Source organism: Vanellus vanellus (genome assembly GCF_965231255.1).
Source record: "Vanellus vanellus genome assembly, chromosome: 3".
Taxonomy (NCBI): domain Eukaryota; kingdom Metazoa; phylum Chordata; class Aves; order Charadriiformes; family Charadriidae; genus Vanellus; species Vanellus vanellus.
In genome coordinates, this window is record NC_138907.1 from 111,848,279 (window position 1) to 111,869,925 (window position 21,647).

At 35.5% G+C, this 21,647-nt stretch overlaps 1 protein-coding gene across 1 annotated transcript in view; it reads right to left on the reverse strand.

Moving 5' to 3' along the window:
- KIDINS220 (kinase D interacting substrate 220) overlaps positions 1-21,647 on the reverse strand; it is an 81,322-nt gene that overhangs the window by 49,258 nt on the left and 10,417 nt on the right. Inside the window, exons 3-16 of the mRNA XM_082480512.1 lie at positions 18,236-18,334; positions 16,722-16,820; positions 15,207-15,305; positions 14,133-14,234; positions 13,538-13,636; positions 12,345-12,542; positions 10,206-10,304; positions 7,706-7,804; positions 6,898-6,996; positions 5,747-5,924; positions 5,049-5,213; positions 3,448-3,627; positions 2,910-3,075; positions 1,838-1,989 (exon numbers count right to left, since the gene is read on the reverse strand). Of these exons, the coding sequence (XP_082336638.1) occupies positions 1,838-1,989; positions 2,910-3,075; positions 3,448-3,627; positions 5,049-5,213; positions 5,747-5,924; positions 6,898-6,996; positions 7,706-7,804; positions 10,206-10,304; positions 12,345-12,542; positions 13,538-13,636; positions 14,133-14,234; positions 15,207-15,305; positions 16,722-16,820; positions 18,236-18,334 (1,834 nt within the window). The remainder of the gene's footprint in view (positions 1-1,837; positions 1,990-2,909; positions 3,076-3,447; positions 3,628-5,048; positions 5,214-5,746; positions 5,925-6,897; positions 6,997-7,705; positions 7,805-10,205; positions 10,305-12,344; positions 12,543-13,537; positions 13,637-14,132; positions 14,235-15,206; positions 15,306-16,721; positions 16,821-18,235; positions 18,335-21,647) is intronic.

The following is a 21,647-nucleotide window of genomic DNA, read 5'->3' on the forward strand; positions in this document are numbered from 1 at the left end:
ACAACCTGAGACTATCCTTTCTTGCATACATACACAAACAAGGGAGGACTGCAGTATATACAGTTTGGAGAGAAAACAAGGGCTAAAGCAGTGATCAAAGAAATAGCTTTTTTTTCCAAAGTAGCAGCCTTTGCCTTGAGGATCTGTACACATCTAGAGGCATATGCATCCAGAAGATTCACATCTTCTGTACACATTTGTTGATAACAACAGAACATAGTGATAACCTGATGCAAAATGACAGCTAAAAATCAATACTTGAACTGGAACAGAAAAAAAATCAAGTTTAAAATATGCTACATGGAAAGAATAGCCAAGGTTTGTACACAGCACATGTATGATATTCTAGACAGGGATACGGGCTAAAAAGGTCTTTCACATTACTGACATATATGACAGATAGGATTGTGACGCAGGACAAAGCAACAGAAATGCATAATGACAGGAGTGAGGGGCAAGAAGAGAAGAATAACAGCTCAGTTATAATTACATTCAGTTCTAGACATTTTGAAGTAGGCATGTAAGCTTCCTCTAGCTAGAAAGAGATGGAACTGAATTAGACTTAGGAATCATGAACAATGAAATGGCAATAGCATAGGCCCATCTGCGAGTTTACAGACATAGCAAAAATTAAAGATACGGGAGACTAAAGAAACCCACATGAGATATCTATGAACATCTAGAGTCAAGAAACCTATGACCCTAGACTTATAAACATCTGGAGACAATGAGAAGAAGTGCAAGATCATCAGATAGATAAAATTAAAAAAAAATAAATCAATTAGATAATTAGGAAGAGCACAGGAAGGCAACAGAGCCAAGGAATACAAGAGAAATGTAAGATTACAAATGAAAGCAGTACACTGCCATTCTCAAGTCAATTTTGGGAGCAATTACAGCATCATGAAAGCTGTTTCACTGAGGTTAAGGAGAAGAACTGCAGAATGTTTAATATGGAAATAACGATGAAAAACTCCACACATCACTTTCTTAAAGAACATTCAGTGAATTTGAGAAAGAACAGTGAAGAGTAAATTGTGTTCAACACATAGCGTGTTTTTTCCACTCTCTGCAAGACAGGAGAGTCTAAACATTTCACTTTGTAAGAGGAGACAGCATCTAACATATTCATCAATTTGTGGTCAAGGTCAAAATGAATCGAGAAGTAAATGACTGAAACTGAACTCAAAGTAGAAGTAAGTCCTCTATGAATTGAAAGTTAACCTCAAGAACTCCCTTTCTTCACAATATCATACTCTGTTCTGCATATTCTTTTTCAGAAATCTACGGATGGGACAGAAGAAAAAAGTTTGTTCCATTCGGATCAAGTAGGAACATTTCATTCCATCTTATCAGCATTGATCACAGCAATTTATAGCTTTGGACCACACATGTTCTATATGTTTATTATTTCCAAGAATAAGAAATGGTCACTCAAAAGCTTTGAATTAAAATCTAATAAACTAAAGAGAAACTTCTTTAAGCAATACACAAAAGCATACTTTTCCCTTATATGACTCAGAGGCAATGACTCAATTGCTATGGAAAAATACCATGCTGCATCTAAAAGGATTTAAGATAAATATACATTTCCATTGACACGTCTGAAAACTATACTTCATAGAAGATATTCCTTAATGATAGCAAAAAAAAATCCAGATGAGCAAAGAAAATAGGGCATTTTTCTCTCCGAAACAATACAAAGAGTTTCCCCTTTTGTATGAATTTCTGCATGGCTACAACAGTTTCTAAAAAGATCTTATGATGTGAAAGACAGAACCCTGATAACAGTGCATTGAAACGGAATAATCGGAAATGTCATTCAGGTAATAAAAACCTTGTGTATCTTCTGTCTTGAAAACTCGAAATAGCCGTGTTGCTAAGAAACCAAATTCCCTTTCACATGCATCAGAGAGGGTAGCGATCATCTCGGCCAATGACGTTTCTCCACCTACACTGGACAGTCTGTTGTAGTCTGTAAACAAAAATCTGAAAGAGAAAAAACAGGTATTTTGTATACTTCAGAAACCTTTAAATATTTTCTGGCAACCAAAACAAAAATCTTCCTGTATCTCTGCAGCTAAAAGTTTTTTCAAGTGGCACAAAATGTAAATTACTTAAACACTTAATTTTTCTAAACTCTACATGGAATTGAAGTATTTACTTCTTCTCCTGTTATCAACCTCTTCTTTGCCCCACTTCCTATTCTAAAAATTGATTTCTTAAAAAGATGAAAATGATAACATCACTAATGGCACCTCAGACAGCAGTAAAAACAAAAATATCTTTACAATGCAAAATTAATATTGACAAGTATGTCTAAAATTGCATTCTGAGCTGTTTGCAAATATTTATGGAGGATTAAAAAAATACAGAACAAGATTACATAAAAGCACCATGAGGCTAAAATGCGAGTCTCTAAACAATAGGAGTAAACAAAACTATAAAACACATGGCATAAATTTTCTCGCTTCCAGGTAAACTAGAAGCTTTGAGCAGTCTGATGCTCTGCTTGGAAGGGAGGCAAAAAAAAAAAAAAAAAAAAAGACAACCTTAACAGAAGTAATCAGGGGAAACAATCACTAAACGTAATACACAGTAAGCTGTACCAGAAAACTAAATTCTCATTTTGTCTTTTACAATTTTTTATTAGTATGATAATCAAAACCCCTAATACTAAAAAGCAGTAACTTTCACTGACTTTGGCACAGAACTTTTCAAGAAAACACTACTATCTTCTTCACAATGAAAAATTTAACTACATTATCTTCTAGGGCTACTCTTTTTCAAACAGGAATCTCAACAGCTTTTCACAGGAAGATAAACATGCACACTAATACACACAGTTTGAAAAGTATCAGAGCGAACCTGAATTATTCATTCAAGAGTAAACAAATGAAATAACTAACCTGACAGGTAAAGCTTTAGTGGTTTGCTCTGGTAATTCTGGTGGGTTCACAAACATGAGTTTGAGAAGCAACTCTAAATATCCAATATGTCTTGCCAACCTTGCACTTAACACCCAGGCCCAGTTCCAGCTCTCACCTTCTCTTCGGCCACCAAAGTAAATTACAGCTAAAATATTAAAAATTTAAAAAGATGTTACGGATATATTGTGGTCAATGTTCACAACTGAAAGAACCATGAAGTTTGAACAAGTAAGGCATGGAGTTGTGTAAAAGGAGTTGAATGAATTTTTAGTGGTTATGGCTAAAAAGGAGAATGGTAAGAGTAACATAATGAAGTTAATATAAAAAATTCTTCTTCGTTTTCAAGATTGCCCTCTTACAAATTACACACAAAACACAAGGAAAGTGTCCGAAGTGGTCCCATTTTCTGCAAAAACATTTAGTATTTTTTCTGAATCGCAGAGCATGTATACAAAATACTACTGAATTCCAAAAATAGATAAAAACCTTCACAAACTACATATAAAATAAGACTTACTAAAGAAAATGTAGAGAACTGCTAGTAAGCTGAGTGACACTGCTATTCCAAGCTTTGCATCCACTGTGAAAGCAAGTAATAAACCCAAACCTCCGCACAGCAAAAGTGTGAGGAACACAATAAGCCAGGAGAACTGAAACAGAGGTTCAATCTGCTGTCCTGCGAAAGTCTTCATTTCATCTAAAACAAAAAGACAATAACCAGTTAAACATGTTAAATCATTCTAGAACAGAAAGCAAATAAGGTATTGTATTAGAAATGATCATCTTTGAAAAGAAACAGTTTTTCACTAGACTGTATAACTTTTCCCTATTATTGATCCAAAAAAAGACAATGATGCTTGGACGCTTGAAATCTTCAAACAATAGTGCAAAACCTTAAGTTTTCACCCACACAATGAATGAAACCATTTAAATAACAATACTTGCACTATTTGCTGCAGATTTTCTACTTTTAAAGGCAGATTAAAAGCCATGTCACTTTCTATCCTCCTTCAAAAGTTTAAAACAAATTTTATGACACCAAGAAAAATAAATCCACCACATCTGTCAAAAAAGAATCCCAACCCCCCAAACCTCCATCACTGAAATCTGGACCACATTCCTCAAATAGTCAGATAGAACAGTACAATGTAAAGGCTTCAGTATTTATTTCTGTTTGTTGATTCATATTTACTACAATGGGGATTCCTGAAGAAACTTGTTTAGGATCCATTGAATAAGAAACATTAAATACACAATCCAGAGTAAAAAGATGAATGAGGAACAGGAAGAAAATACTGAAAAAGTGTTTTAAAAATTTAACGGCTCATCAACGATAAACATCACAGTCAAAACTGCACACTGCTTTTTGTTCATGACATGGGGCATGATGTGAACAAAATGCAGAGACCCCATTTTGACTAATGTAGAAGCTTTTAAAACACAAAAATCACAGAAAGCAAAAAACATCAGGACTAGTGAAAGTATTTTGAATTATACGGAAACATCTCAGAAAAACATCCTTTGTTAGAAAAAGCTAAAACTGTAATGTCTATTTTCACTGTGAAAAATATCGACTTTCCTCATATACTGCATTTGCTTTCCTCTGTCATTTCAGAAAGTTCAAAAAGCTCAAAGTAAATAAGGGGAAAGGGATAGAAAACTAGGCACAGAGAAAATACACTACAGACAAACAACATTAATAGCCTGGAATTTGTTCTTAAACTTCTTAAAAAAAAAAAAAAAAAAAAGGAAAATATGACACATAGGAGGCACAATAAATAAATACTGCAGCAAAAGAGGTCTGAACTTGATCTGACACACAAACACCCTCAGTAAGACATATTTCAGCAGCCATATTTTCAGCAGTACGTAAAGAGTAGATTCACTGCTGCAAGGAACCCACAGGACAATAGACAGCAATACTTAAACACTGTCTTGACATTGTATAAATGAACAAAGCAACCTACGGGTAAACTGACCACACTAAAATTTAAATCCTTTCATTGCAGAGACTGGATACAACATTAAATGGACCAACAACTGTTGCAAAAACTAGCAACTCCCATGTGATGTTTTTCATAGATAGATTTGAACCTACAGAAAACAATCAACTTTTACCTTCCAGTTTCTTGAGCAGGAAAGATTTTCCACTTCCCCACTGTGCGTATAAGCCTACACAGATAGGTGGCTGCATGGTTGGTTCACTCAGAATATCAGCCAAAGCACTGCTGTACAGATCGTAACCCAGCATGTCACCGTCAGATTCCGTGGGAGACAAGTGTCCTGTAATACGAATACAATGTTACAGAACTTTGCTTTAAGAAATCTCTTCAATATGACAATTTCCATACATAAAATCACAACAGGTTCATCTATATTTGTATATATACTACTCCCATACAATAGCTGTTGTTATTGATTTAAAATTCCTTTGAACAAGAACATACCATTCACATAAATGTTAAATAATTATCAAAACCATTACAGCTTACCCCAAGAGACTCAAACAAAATCCCAAATCACAGCAAGCCAAAGAAAATAATTCCAACACAAACAAGACAAGTTAAAAACCAACAAAACTATCAGCAGAAGTGGCACAGTATCCAATGTTAAAATTCAAAAATAAAAGGTACATTTGACCTTTGTCAGGCTTTTAGAATGATGAACTTTTTGCCAACTGATTTTTAAGCTCTCCCATTAGTCACAATATTAAAAAACCTAAACAGTTTTTTCCACTTTTCCATACAGAATTGAATAAACTTGATTCTCAATATACAAGTGATTAAAAAAATATAAAATTAAATACTTGTACTTACTGGCTCCAAATATCTGTGTTAAAATACTCTTCTGGTGGCTACAGTCAATATTGTAAGGTGTTTCTCCTGTTTTGTTGGGTCTATAAAGCAATCTACCATCTTTTGGATTTCTTAAGAGTAATTCAGCAAGTTTACGGCTTCTTCCACGAATGGCAATATGGAGTGGAGTATCTCCTTTCTGCAATTAAGTGAAAAACTACTAATAACTAACATGAATTCCCAAGATTAAGAACAGACCAGATGTTCCACATTGTTTCAGATGCGTTATTTACTTGAAATACATCTTAAGGTATTCAACAGCATTAACACCTTACAGCAAGCATTTTTTCCCCTTGAAAAAGCATTACAAAAGTTTCAGAAAAGACATGTGAAAAAGCAGTTCTTATAATGCTAAATCTAAGGCACTATCTTCTTTCATAAATGTTTATAACAATATCTTAAAGGTTCATGAAAAATGTAGCCTCTATTTAGAAACAAGTGTCTACTAGCAAATTCAGAGACTAGTTTGGAACAAGAGATACTGCTTGTTAGAATTATTTCAATGTCTGCTCAGACTTCTCTAAAAAGCTTTCCTGTAAAAGATTCCTTATTACATCAAATCAACATTATTACTTACTTGCCCTAAATATAATGCTAAGAGGTTAAAAGAGTAACATATAACTGTTCCTGTATTTAAAAGGTTTACAGTCAAAGTAGGCAATGCATAAGAGGACAGCATTGTATTTCTCCTTGGGATTGCTTAGTTTAATGTCCATTAATCAAAAACAAACATCAGTGACAAATGACAACCATTCTCTATGCGCTTTTTCAAGTGTATTAAGAATTAGTGTTCTTATCTGTGAAATTTTTATTCCTGATGTGGAATTTTTTCTTTTCATATTACTAAAAGCACCCCAATACAAACAAAAAAATCAATATATTAATGGTGGAAATTAATTTAGATTTACGTATTCTGATCTATTTAATTATTAGGCATATGGGAGACTAAGTATTTAAATATTATGGTCTGTTTAAATATTAATATTTAAATATTAAATATTTCTCATATGGGAAGCTTTCTTTCTGCATTAGCATGGACAGCTCGCTACAAAATTCTGCTTCAAAACTAAAATGATTAAATATACTAAAGTAAACAAACAAATATTCTTTACCTTGTCTACAGCAGAGACCTTAGCTCCTTTATCCAGAAGCAGCTCTACTATTTCAATATTTCTCATCTTGGTTGCCTTTATAAGCGGTGTTTCTCCATCCTAAAAGAGAGAAGTAGGCGTACTAAAAAGATCCTCTCTGTATACTCAGTAACAAGCAAAATCTAGTGATAGCATAACAAATTATATCCCAAACTTTTTAAGAGATTTTTTTTAATTAAATATGTTACTGTGCAAGTAACAACATTTCAGTGCATATGTTATTGAAAAAATATCACAGACCCTGTATTCTAGATTGATTAGAATCACAGAACAAAACACATTTCTGTTAATAACAGTGTCAAACAGAGAAAGACAAGATTCAGATATTATACAAGATATTTGAAAAAAGACTCCTGCTGTATATACCACTTCCTCTATTTTTTCATTCCTGCACATCTATTAAATGGTAGTCTGAACTTTTATATTTAGTAATATCAGAAACCTCTTATCCTCAGTTTCCAGTAGCATCTGCTCTCTACTCCTTATTGCTCATCATGTCAATGATGCCAAGGTAAAGTATCCACACTTTCCCTGTTATTGAGTTTTAGTAGTAGGTGATGTTTATCAACAGAGGAGACATCACCACTGCTGAAAATAAATTCTGTATTTCAGAAGATTTTTTTTTTTTTTTTTTTTTTTTTTTTTACAGCATGCAAGGTACCAACACTTCACAAAAACTGAATTTGGTATTATGATCTTAACATCACATAGGAGTTGAGAAATGAACAGATGTTAAACAAAGCAATTCAATTAAAATTCTAATTGTTACCTTTGTACATGTTTCAGTATCAGGGTTGCATTGCAAGATATCCCTCACCATTGTGGCATTTCCTTTCTCAACTGCCCAGTATAAAGCAGTTTTATTATCCTGCAAAAAGAGAGTATTGTGTTAATAGTACATTCATTTAGTTAGATTACCTCTGAAAACTGCATACAAAGTACAACCACTATATTGAAAACAGCACATAACACAGCAAATTTTAGCACAGCTCAGAGCAAAGGGTAACGCCACCAAATCTAACGGGCACACCAATAGAACTTGGGAGAGGGAACAGAAATTTGGCTAAAGAACACAAATCTATTTTAAAAACCTGTGCAAAATATATTAAGAGCTTCAACAATCCAAGCAGATTCAGCCTGCCTTGAAACAGTTTCCAAAACTATGTATGAAAATTTAGTTGTAATTCAGTTTTTTTAAAAAAAGGTTTCTCTCCTGTTAGAACATAGGAGTGCTAACCACTTCCAGGCCTTTAAAAAAATTTTCCATTTTGTTCTCAATTTTACAGTATAGCCTAACAAAAGGTTAACTGGCCTGAAGACAGGCCATGCAAGCTGGAAAGCTGTAAAAGTAGATGGACGTGAAAGTCAACACAAAGTACCAGAACGCAGATCAGCCACACTCTGTATCACTGAAGCAGGGGGAATGGTTGATAGTTGCAAATTTGCTTGTGTCATCTTTTTTTTTTCCCCTGCAATGCGTGCTATCCCAGGAAGTCTCCACGCTGCATCTTTTCATAGCCTAGTGACTGCAACACAACTCTGTTTGATCTACACTTGTGTACAGACATTTAAGAAAAGCCTCTGAACACACACCTGCTTCTAAGCAGGAATGTCAAAGTCCCCCTCGCAGCCTTTCCCCTTGCTTCTTTCATTTGCAGCTCTGCTTCTCCCACTGGTGGGCTTCACAAAACTGAGTTCAAAACCTTTCACAACAGTTTCACGAGCCTGGTCAGTAAGATTTCTTTCCTCTCTGGTCACCTGGGTTTCGCGTCCTCTGTCCTTCAGTCAGGTAGCTTCCAACAAGACACCGGCCTGAGGAAGCTGACTCCTCACTAGCAACATCAGCTGCACAGACAGGGACTGGTCTGCCAGATGCTCCCAGCTGGCTCCTTCCCCCTTACCAGAGGGCTGAGGAAAACACCACCTGAGCCCCTCCACTGCCCCAACACTCACTCCCAGAGCCCTATAGTCACATTTTATCTGCTCAGAGTCTCCCCTGATTAGTGTCTATATGAATGAATGAACAGCAAGGAACACAGCTGCTGGAAGGCTGGACATGACTGAGCAATCTTTCCAGAACATTGTGGATTTGGGCAGGCAGCAGATCTCCCCAGAACAGGTCTGCCTGGCAGACGGGTGCTGCAGTGCCAAATGGCAGGGGAGCTGCTAAAGCCTAGCACTCATCACCAATTTTGATGCTGCTGGTCCTAATCTGGAGATCTGAAATGCACAGCCAGAATCTTCCTCTGATGGTACTCACTCCTGCTGTGTCAACAAGGCCACAAATGCATTCTCTAGATTAACCACTGCAAATGGCTACACAAACAGCCTCCCACTGCCAGAAGTCACAAGCGTCTCCACCTCTGAGAAGGTTGGTTCCTCTTGCAGTTTCTGTATTGCCTGGGTCCTACCAAGATGTTGAAAAGCTCCAGATTTTCAGACACGTCCCTGGTTTCCCATGGCAGGTTAGAGGAAGGGATCCAAACACCACTACTTCTCCAAACTAAAAGCTCCTTGCCTTCTCAAAGAGGCTCTACATCAATAGCAGGCACTGCATCTTTGCAGCTCTCAGTGACTAGTTAAGTTTTGTGTTCAAACTTGGCAGAATGTATGTGCCTGCGAGCTGAGCTATTTGAATAGCTTCTAGCAAAAGAAATCAAGTTGAAGGTAACAATAAAAACAAGTACTGTGCTGAGTAAGAGAGCTTTCGGCAGAAGAATAAAAACAATACCTTAATCAATGGACAGAAAAAGAAAGAAGGGGCAGGTAGAAAACATGGAAATCACTGACAACATTGCTTAATGTGAGAAAGAAGGTTAGCAAAGGAGACAAGAACTGATCCAAGCATAGTGACAGAAATTCACTGACAACACATAATCTAAGGTATATTAGATTTTAATATATTGATATTAAATTTAAAATATTAAGTATTAAAATAATAAGATGTTTTTTAAGCATTTAATTATTTTAAATTTGTTCAGCAGTGCAGATGAAATAAGTTAAATTTACACCTTCTGCTTTTCAACCATTATATAAATTAACTGAAAAAAAGGCTGCTTAACAAGTCATTACAAGTACATATGTCTTCTATCTTAAAAACCACACAGCAACATGATGTATTTTTAATGTTTGTTGGGAATCCGAGTTCCCTACAGAGTAGACTGAGCAAGTTTTTAAGGCGCTGGTTTTGGAAACACAGTATAACTGTTTGGTATTCAAATTCACATACTATTTAAGACCTACTCTAACATTTACATCATTGTACTTACCTGACCTCTGATATCTATATCAGCATATTTATGGAGCAGGGCCCTCACAATTTCAACATGACCTCCTCTAACAGCCCCAATCAGCACTGTATCTCCACTCTAGAAAAATTGTGAAAGAATATTGAAGATGAATTAATACTCTTTAGCAAAAAGAAATGCAACACAGAATAAATTATGGCTTCAAATACACATTATGCCTATTTACATTAAGAAATCTGCACTCATTTAAAAGAAAGATACAAAAAATAGTTATATCTCTGCAAAAAACAGGAATATAGAAGAAAAAATTCTGTACTCCATTTTTTTTTAACTCATCACTCTTTTATTAATATTTATAAATATTATATATCTATGGCAAAACAAACACCCCCAAAATTGGTTCAGCTTACACACCACTACCCCAAAAAATGACAAATTAATAATGAATATGAAAAAATCCAGCTGCTCTCTATGTTCTTAGGAAGACCAACCCCTCACAGTAAGAACCTCTTTACAATCAGACAAGAATGCTGACTGTCTCCTTTAGATGTCTCACAGCTGACAAAAGATCTACAACAATTTAAACAATTTTATCCCTTTTTTTGTGCAGATTTGACTGCTATCCTGTTTACATACACTATGCTGTTATAAATAAAAGAAGCAAAAGGCTGATTTTATCTCAAATTGATCAAAAGAAATAAATATTTTTCTGTGGTCAATGGCGTTGTATATACGTAAAACAGAGTTACAATTCTGCTTAAGGCTTCTGATTTCAACACACTTAAGGATATGTAAGAACTTCAACAAATGAAATCCTGAAATTAAATAATATTTCGTTTATGATGAAACAGGAAAAATAAAAGTTTAGCTAAATCACAGGTGTGGAATTCAGTTAGAAAGCTCAGTTAGAAAGTAGTAGATGCCCTATAAATCACAGTCATTACATGCCTGGCTGTAAACCAAGAAATTCTCCTTATCAAAACCTACTCTAGCGTCTGAAAGTAAGACTACCCATTGTTTGATGTATTTTTGGAATACAGTCAGCTGAACTGAAAGCTGTAATTTATCCTTCCTAAAAGCACAAGAATGCAGACAGTTGTAGAATTTTGTGACAGAAGAGGTAGGAAGAGATATTGTAATGTATTTTTTTTAAATAGTTGAAGTTTTGCTTTGATATGTGCCTGAGATCAAATTTGTTGTCACATACAACACCAGCTCAGTATGTAACCATCTAAGAAATGCACTAAGCTGACACCTGAAATACAGGAAAATGAATCTAAAAATCCTTTTAAAATTATGAGGCAAATATTAGAAAGTCTTCCTCTCTTCTCTGCAACCCCAAGACTTCAATTTAGGCATTGGGAATTCATCCTCAAAACCACATTACTGCTCTGAACTAAAACACTGATCTTAACAGAGGCACCTGTTTAAGTATCTAACCACCTACAGCCCCAAGGGTGCAGTGCTTGGCCTTCCTCTAACACTTCAGAAAAACCTGACTATCACGAGGATGCTGCAGACAGTCCAAGGCACCTATATAAGGAACCAAATAAATCCCTAAGTGACTAGCAAACAGATTCACACTCTGGTCACTGCATGTACTGCATGCCTCTACTGAACAATGCAATCGCAGCTCAGGCGCACAGCACACCTTTCAACAGTTACATTTACGTGTCTTAACTTAGAGCTGAGGTTTTCCTCCAGTATATACAAGTTTCCTAGCAAAAAGTTTCATTGTAAAAGATAAAGGTAGATGCTGAATTTTTTATAATATCCATTGTTTTACAATTTTAACAGCACTTCCACCCATATTAGTACACAAAAACCCCACCCCAAACCTGCAAGTTAGTTCAGTATTAGTCTTACATTACAGATTGGACAAATATACAACCATAAATCATTTCTATGTCCTATGGAAACTCACAATTCAAGAATCTCAAAGAAAAAGAGTAGTTTCTGTGGTTTATCCTTTACCTTCACACAGCAACGTTTGCCACTTAACATACTTGTAAAACAGCAATACATAAAAATACCCCTAGGTGGCAGAAAAATTAGAAAGCCAGAAAAATCACATACCCACAAGTTTGTGTACACTGGTATTTAAATATATGGTATTATTACACATATATAAAACCACAATTACAATGAAAATTTACTCACTCTATCAGGAATGTTCACATAAGTTCCAGCATCAAGAAGATCCTGCACAATTTCAGTATGCCCCTCCTTCGATGCAATCATCAAAGCTGTATTTCCATCTTTATCTGTTAAGTTTACATTTGGGTTCCTCTTCAGTATTTCTTTAACTGAGTCAGTATAGCCACCCTTCACTGCTACAATAAGTGCAGTCATAGAATTCTTTAAACAAAACCAACAGATTTTATTGTACAGTGGATACAGGAATCATCATTATATCAGCAGTTTAAATAATGAAAGAACACTTACTGACATTACTTTCTTAACCATCCAAATGTTACTTCAGTTTTATGTTTTAAAGTGCACTTGCTATGCTTTTTTAAAAGAAGAAATAAAGTACTATAGTAGAGAACACTTCAAATGCAAACAGTAAAGCTAAGATCAGTTTATTCTAAGTCCTAAATGTCACACGGTAAAATAATTTTCTTGTCACATAGGAACATAGCATTATCAGAGCACCCAGGTTTGCCAATACCACTCACAAAGAGGTTTTTTTGGTTTGGGGTTTTTTTTTGTTTTGTTTTGTTTTTTGTTTGTTTGTTTGTTTTGTTTTTGGTTGGGTTTTTTTTTTTTTTTTTAAGAACTTTGGAAATAATCATATGAATACCAAAAGTTGTCCTACTTTTCCACTTAACTTTTACTGATATTTTTTACAAGCATTTTAAGTGTCTTATACAACAAAAAAATAAAATCTGTTTTATTTAAAAACAAAATGCAGCTGAAACCTTGTAAAAATCTCCGACTTCTAAAGAGGCACAACAGCCATTATTATACAAGATGCCTTGTATTTGATTTACTTTTCAAATAGCACTGAGCAATAAGTTGTTTGACATATCAGGCTTGGGTACAGAATTAATTTTGATAGTGTTCACCTTCAGAGAACAATAACCTAAATTCATTTATGTTCATTAAAAATTACACTTTACATAACAGTGTGTCAACTGTCAATCCGACTCCCTAGTTACATAATATCTTTACTAAAAGGCACAAAGAAGTTTAAATAATCTTCACATGTAATTTCAAATAGCTGGAAAGTAATATACTCTAACATCAACATTTTATCTTGTTTCATGTATTTCTTATTTGTATTATAAAATAAAACAGGAAACACAGATGTATGTATGCACACCTTATCACCAGAAAACGAAGTTACTTACAGCTCCTTCTTGATCAACATCAGCTCCCATTTGCAGCAAGTATTTCACACACTCCAAATGACCTTTCCGCGCCGCCCAAACCAGTGGCGTGGTTCCATACTGAAAAAAACATTTATAACATTATTATCATATTGCTTTCTGTATCCCCTACAATCTAGTATTCATTTATTGCTTTAGTTTTTACAAAGATATAATTTGGTCTTGCGAATTAACACAAGCATTTGAAAAGTCATTTTAACTTTTTCTTTGTAGAAGATAGCTGTAAGAAGCTATATTTTTATAAGCTGTATTTTTCTATGCAACCTAAGATAGCAAGGTTTCCAATAGCTCAGAAAAAACAGAATTATGCTCCACTGAAAAAACAGAAATATGCTCCACTGAAATAAATGTTGGCCACCATCTTCAGCATACTATGAAAAAACCTCTGGCAAGTATAATGATTTACTCTAGCATGCTCATTCTAATCTCACGGGCATAATATAACAGTGGATGTTTTCCAATCAAAAACTCAGATTTATTATTTTCAATCAAATTTACTTTTACAAGAAATATATCAAGCATTAAAGAAATTAAGTATTACATAAATATAACTTACTTTGTCAGAGCAGTTCACTTTAGCTCCATGTTGCAGTAAGAGATGTACTATATCTGAGTGGCCCCGTCCTGCTGCCCAAATAATTGGATAAACACTGTATTGCTTAGAATTTAAAAAATAAGAGAAATAAAATCATAGTTTTAATTATTTTTCATTAACAATATAGATCACAATGCTTCAAGAGACAATAAACCCATAGAAGAAGGAACATAAAGAAATAAATCTAACTACCTATCAGTAAGTGTTGCCTAGTACATTGTCTAGGTGATGTCTAGGAAGATGTTTACTGTTTTGAATCAATTTTGGTTTATAACTCCTTAAACAAAGTTTAAAAATTCACATCCTTATCTCAATATAAGCATTTATAATATAAGAGAGAAGCAACAGACAGGTATGCAATATCCCTAAGTAGCCAGGACTGCAGATAGTCATGTCAAGCACGCAGAAGCTGCATATGCAAACCAGATGAAATCCACCATCAGAAAGGTAAGTCACCAGTGTTCTGCAGTGATTGTTCACTGTTGCCTCAAACACCAGAGAGCTGACAGCATAAACAAATTGTTCATTTAAGTTTCAACATGCCTATACTTTTCTAGAAAATGCTTATAAAATAAAATCAGTATCTTTGGTTTTTAATTCTCTCTCACATGTATGGTATATATTTATATAACCTAGTCTACTTGGTAACTATTATGAAAGAATTAAAACAAATTGTTGTTTCCAAATTGCACCATAGCAGTTATTCCATTAATTTACACAGACACAGAAAAACAACTGCTATACAAGTAGCATTAGATACACTACTTATCTTTTCTATTATTTCCTCAAATTAGCAGTAGATAATTTGAATCTTATTGAGCTACACATTCAATTCTTAACTAAAAAAAAATAATTAAAATTAATTAAAAACAGTGGCTGTCATGCAGATTCTTAAAGCAATCCCTTTATTAATAAGTACAGTGATTAATATTATATTGCAAAAAATGCAAAACATTTAACCAAGATAGTAAGACGAGTGTACAATTCAGGCCTTTAAACATTTGGGAGGAGGGGACATTTAAGACTAAAACTTACCATTCCTGTGATGTTCGGATTTGCTCCTTTCTCAAGCAGCAGTTTAGCTACCTCAGTACGGCCTTTATATGATGCCCACATCAGGGCAGTCCACCCTCCCTGGCAAGCACAATTCAAAGAAATGTAAAAACTGAAGAATACTTTTTAGAAACCTAATTAGTGACTTTTATCTCATTTTGGATTTGTCCTAAGACTGTTTTGCAAGTCCATCACATAACAAGGACTGACCACACAACCTTGTAATCATACTTATCTAATAAGCTTATATCATAAGCACACATGTAAAAATATTAATTTCCTGCTGAACGCAAAACTTGGGAGAATATAATGTCCTAAACTTTCCTTAATTTGCAGTAAATGCACAATTCAGACTTCAAGTGCATACAAATCTGATCACTGGACAAAAACGAAAAAGAAAGCACTATCTTAAAACAAAAGTCTAGAATCCAAATCAGTTAACTTTGGGGGTTTCTTTTTTATTTGTGTAACAGACACCTGGCCTCCATAACGTAACTATGTAATGATTTGCTTCTTGAAGAAAAATAAGTTATATGTCCTCTTAAGAGATTAATAAAAGCAATTAACATCAAGGTGCATTGGTGTGTTCATTTAAGTTTGTAAACTAGTAGACAACAAGGTTTCACTAAGGCATTTGATGGGTCAGGTAAGCAAAATTAATTTTAAAATAACAGTACGCCTCTGATAACTGTAAGCAAAATTTTTATTTCTTTACAATACATTTTTTGGGAAGTAAAAGATCACTCTCAGACTGACACAGGCCCAGAAATCAGCCACTGGCCATGTGGATGTTCTCACCATTACACTGTCACTAATAAACTAGATTACTAGGACATGGCAAGACGCCTCAGCCTTCAGAGATAGCGGAACTTCAATTGAAGGGAGCAGTTGAACTCTCCCCTAGTGGCTTTCCATACTTTAAGTTAAGCAGATCAAAATTAGTCCTTGCAATTAGTCCTATTTCCCTCTTCAGTCAATGGAGGAGAGTCTGTAGCTCTTCAGAGGCATCTAACCTTCTTCATTAATCATGTAAGCAACTTCCATAATTCTTTAGGTGGACTGAACTACAGCGCCTACTTTCCACATACAAAATTGGCAAGATGAATGAAAACAAAACATAAAACAAAAACAAACAAAAAAACACCACCACACACACAAAAAAACCCAACCCTCCCTCCCCCCAAAAAACACCCACACAAAACACACCTCAAAAATCAAAACTGGTTTTCAGTTTAGCTTTTTTCCAAAGCAACTTAAGAGGAAAAAAGTACCCCCACAAAACGAGTTGCCTTTATTAACACTAAAGCAACTATTTTACAGGTGTAAAAACAGTATTTAAATGTGTATTATTTTTCATTTTAACAGCACTGAGTACATAATTTAAGAATAAAAGACCTTTGATTTGTTTGAGAGAACTGAAAATGTCCAACTTCCAAAATTGTTAATCTTACTAAAAGTATGGAAACTACTTTATTTTCACACTAGGACAACACATACCAAATCCCGATGCTCCAAACTGACATTATAACTGAGTAGCTCTGCTACAATAGCTGCATGTCCTTCTTTAGCTGCTGAAATTAGAGCTGTCCAGTTATCCTAGAAAAAAGAAAATACTTTCAAGTGATACTCAATATTTCAAGACAATTACCTTGTTTTCCAAGTCTTTAACCCACAATAGGAAATCCACAACTCCTTAAAAAAGCTATACTTTTTTAAAATTAAAAAAAAAAAAAAGTAAAACTCAGACTATCTGCAAGTTCTACACTCAAAAATAGAAACCAACAACTACTCCAAATATCTCCACTCCTACCCAACGTCCACCACTCTCCACTCCTCAGCTCACTGCAGGTCAACTTTTTAAAAATTTTATGGAGGAAGCAACACTGACAAAGGATTAGAGAATTAGGTCAAGACACTGAGACCTACTGGGTGGGGATGAGATGGCAACGAAGACCACAGAAAGTGGTAGTGGTCTGTCTCCCCATACAGTGGGTGACAGCACCTAAGGGGCTAATAGACAGGGGGAATTTGTACTACAGCTTCTTAGAGTTATGATCACTTCAGGAGATACATTTCCTTTTGCATTACACTTATCTTCCAGCCACTGTTCAAATTAAAACAGTAGTCCACACCTGGATGCATGTGCTGTACATATATAAATATAGTAACAGTTTATGATAACTGTTCTTCCAGTAAGTATAGAAACTGTAATATTTACAGCAGATGTAATAAAATATCTCCAAAAATAGAGACATTTGCTTGCTTTCTTTTTTTTTTTTTTTTTTTAATATTTTTAAAAGACAGACTTCATGCCAGACCTTTCCTGGATATCTATACTGCTACACTTAAACTAAGTGCAGAAGAAAAAAAAACAAGCAACATCCTTTACGTGTTTATCACGCTTCATTGGAATATACAGACCTTTCAAAACTTTTTAACAGCACCTCTGTCTTATTTCTGGGCATCTTTCACCTACAGTCAACCTCTTTTGCAAAGGCAGAAAGACAACTGATAAATTTTAAGTCCTTCTCTGTTACTGTCCTGGTTTTCACCCGAAATAAATCTTTTAACCTAAATTCTCCCTCAATATCTATTGAAAAACACCAAAATCAAGAAAAAAACCCAAACCAAATCCAACATACCACAACATGACCTGGAGCCATCTTTGATGCTGTATTTCTCGAGTCCACCTATTTTTTTTATGTCAGCTATTGACAATCCTATTATTATAGCTTCCTAGTACTAATTTCCCAGAGGAAAAAGCAGCAGCATTCAGCAGAGACCGTCAGACATTTAAAACATCTTAAGTATCCCTACTCTTAAGATTCCTCATAAAGAAGAGTGCAGAGCCAAGCAACTTTGAATAAGATTTCTCATATATATCATCATTTTCTACCTTCTTTCCCCCCCCCCCCCCCCAACACTCACCTAAATACGTTTTCTTTGCCTGCCTCTTGAAATTTCTTCTTCCTCTACTGTTAAGTACCATCATATAAAGCACTAATACTTACTGCATCTTCCAAGTTGCAATTAGCTCCCTTCTTGAGAAGCTCCTGGACAATTTCTAAATTTCCTTGCTCAGCAGCCAACATGAGTGGAGTCTGGCCATTCTGAAATTAAAGTGACAGGAAAAGTGATACGTTGGGAAGTGATGCAAAGGATGCACATACACCAAACTACACAGGAACACTGTTTCCAGTTTTTAATTGCCAGTGAGAAGCACTGGTATTCAAACCACGCAGTGATCTTGCAAAAAAAATGGAGAACACGATATTAAACCCTGTCCCACAAGAGATAAAAAAACCCAACCCAAACAAAAATTTCAGACATTAAAAATGGCTACCAAAAAATAAGTTACGTTGTTAAATATCTTTCTTTCTGAATTACTTGCCCACTGAAGAAGGCTCTAATACAGCCTGTTACACCTTTACATCTTGAAGTAACTCAGTCACACTCTATAAATTAATCAATAAATATATCTAGCCCAGGAACCACAATGGTCATTCAAACATAGACACTGATTCAAAGTAACAGTAAGATTTCTTGCTGAAGGCTTGGAAAAAATAGTCAAGTTCTATACCACACTTTTGTCTGACAATATACCAAATACAGACACCATTCCTGCCCCATGCAACACAGGTTATTAACAGGCAGCCTCATCTCAGGGAAGATGAAAGATAGGAAAGCTGGTTTATTTGCCTTCAAAGTTATTTCAAAAGTCAGTTACAATCTGTCACCCTTCCATCAGCCTATTTTTGTGTCAATAAACTTCTCTGCAGAGCTTCATAAACAGAAGAAAACCCTCAGATACAACTGCTCTACATGATGAAAAGCAAAGCTTACTAAATTTGACAGTAAGTTTTTTCGTTTCAATAAGCTTAATAAACAAAGATAATTTTTCCTGACCTCTCTTCTGTCTTTTTTCCGTACTATAGAGAAAACTCAAATTATCTAGTCTATAAATAAAACAAAAGCTACATGTTAGGAGTTATGTACCAGCAATTTTCCTGAAAAGAATAAAAATCAAAGCAGAATCAGAATACATTAAGATCTCTGTTTTATATTAGAAGACAGTTAGCAGTAAGATTAATAAAGACATTTGATGAGTTATTTTTGCTCTTTATGTCAAAAAAAAATATAAAATATCCCAGAAATGGACCAATTATTTCCAAAAAGCTTTCTGGTCCATCAGCTATTCCCTAACTAGTCTTCACAGAATCTTTCCCATGACATTATGGATAACCAAGTGTTACTCATGACAGGATATAACTTAACATCTAACAGTGCAATTTTTTACGGGGAGAAGTCATGTTCTTGTATATATGTTGTTATAACTATACATTTCATACATTTGCTTTTAGATCCTAAAGCATATTTTGTATCAACAAGCAGTAGCATTTATGTCTGGTCATCAGAAAAATTAAAATGCTCAAAAAATCAAGACGAAGGAAAATACTACTTACTAGAAGAGAACATCTCTCTTATGAGAGAGGGAACAAGCATAACTTTTGCACTTTAAGATGTGTTCTTTATATGCACGTTAATAGTTTGGGAATACCCACGCCAAGCAATTTGGGAAATTATGCCTGACCAATCTGACTGCCTTCTGTGATGACATCATTGGTTTGGTGGATGAAGATCTGAGATAGTGTTTATCCCATCTCTAGCCAGGCTTCCGACACCATCTGCTATAACATCCACACAAACTGATGAAGTACAGATTGGTCAAATGGAGAGTGAGGTAGACTGAAACCAGCTGAACTGCTGGCCTCAGAGGGTTGTAATCAGCAACACAATGCCCAGCTGGAGGCCAGTCACTAGTGCAGTACCACAGGGGTCGATACTGGGGCCAGTACTGTTTAACCCCCTCTATTAAGGACTTGGGCAAAGGGACAGAGTGCACTCTCAGCAACTTCTTAGCCAATACAAAATTGGGAGGAGTGGCTGATGCACCAGATGCTTGTGCTGCTGTCCAGAGGGACCTCAACAGGCTGGAGAAACGGGTGGACAGAAATCTCATTGTAATGCATGTAGGTGTTCAGGTTTTTGTACGAGGCAGATGCCCAAGGTCTCTGTGCAGAGAGGCTGGCACTGCCCCATGCCCGACACAGCCAACCTGCCTCAGGACACAGGACTAGACAATCTCCAGAGGTCCCTTCCAAACTGTGCTTTAGCAGTACGTACAAAAACACCTGGTTTAGCATGAGCATTCCTCTTATCTCCTTCTGAACAAGTAACATTGTTATCACTGTGATTGTCTTCCACAGGCAGATAACACAAAAGGATAACATAAACCAAACAAAAACATCTCTAGGCAAGAGGAGGTCATGGATGGGAAAATGATCCCCTCCTGTAAAAAGTGTCCTACAGTTGTAGAGTAGCTCTGGTATTCTTAGATGTAAAACTTTTCTGTTCAGGTACTGAAAACATCCTTCCCTTTTTGCTAGGAGATCCTCAAATACAGCTTCAATTATTTAGCAGATCTCAAAGATTTCACCAACAAAGAAACAAAAGAGAATTACTATGCCTGTGGCAACCAGATTAACTCTCAGAAGTTGTCCAAGAGCCTAGACACTCCACAACAACTAAAAGCTCATACTTCTCACAAGCACATCAAGTACTGTGTATCTGTACATCACAGCTAAGTCTACGTATTAGAATATCTAAATTATAAAGGGGCACACCTGTACCTTTTTAGGGAAGTCATTCAGTGGTGATATTTTACAGATTAGCTCTCTCACAGTCCATGAGAGAACAGAAGATTCTGAATTGAAGATGCAGAAGGCACTTCAGTATCAAGAGCAGAAGGAAACACACATCAAAGGAAACTGCACGTTTTTAGGATCAAAGTGTATTACACATATCAAGCATCTATCATCCACTGTTAAGTAATCAAGGCATCTGGTATAAGAGAGAGAATGCAGACAGGGGAAAGGACACGCAGGGAAAAGGCAGAGAGACTGAGACTTGCTCCACTTAACTGAAACTCCTGGTGCTACTCCAAAGCAGCAATCCATACACAAACTGACTGGAACATCCCAGCTTTTCTGGCAACTGATCACAGTCAAGACATAAAGGGTTGGTAACAGCGTGGGTGATTGCACCACTGGACAAGTTATTGCAGTCTGGGAGGTCCTGGCACTAGCAAACCTCAGCTTGCCAGAAATCTTTTTAGACATACTCTCCTAGTGCTGGCATTCCCATTTTGGTATTTTGTTTTTACCCAAGAAGAAAGGACATCTTGGCAGGTCCAAAACTGGAAACAAAATTGAGCACAATGCCACTGAATTCCAATGAAGAGCTAACACTTAAACAAAAGTCCTTTTATTGATATGTATAAACAGCCTCACCCCACCATGGTTTAAAACTGATACAAACCATATACGTCTCCAGAAATTACCTCCTCCAGTGCAATGTATCAGA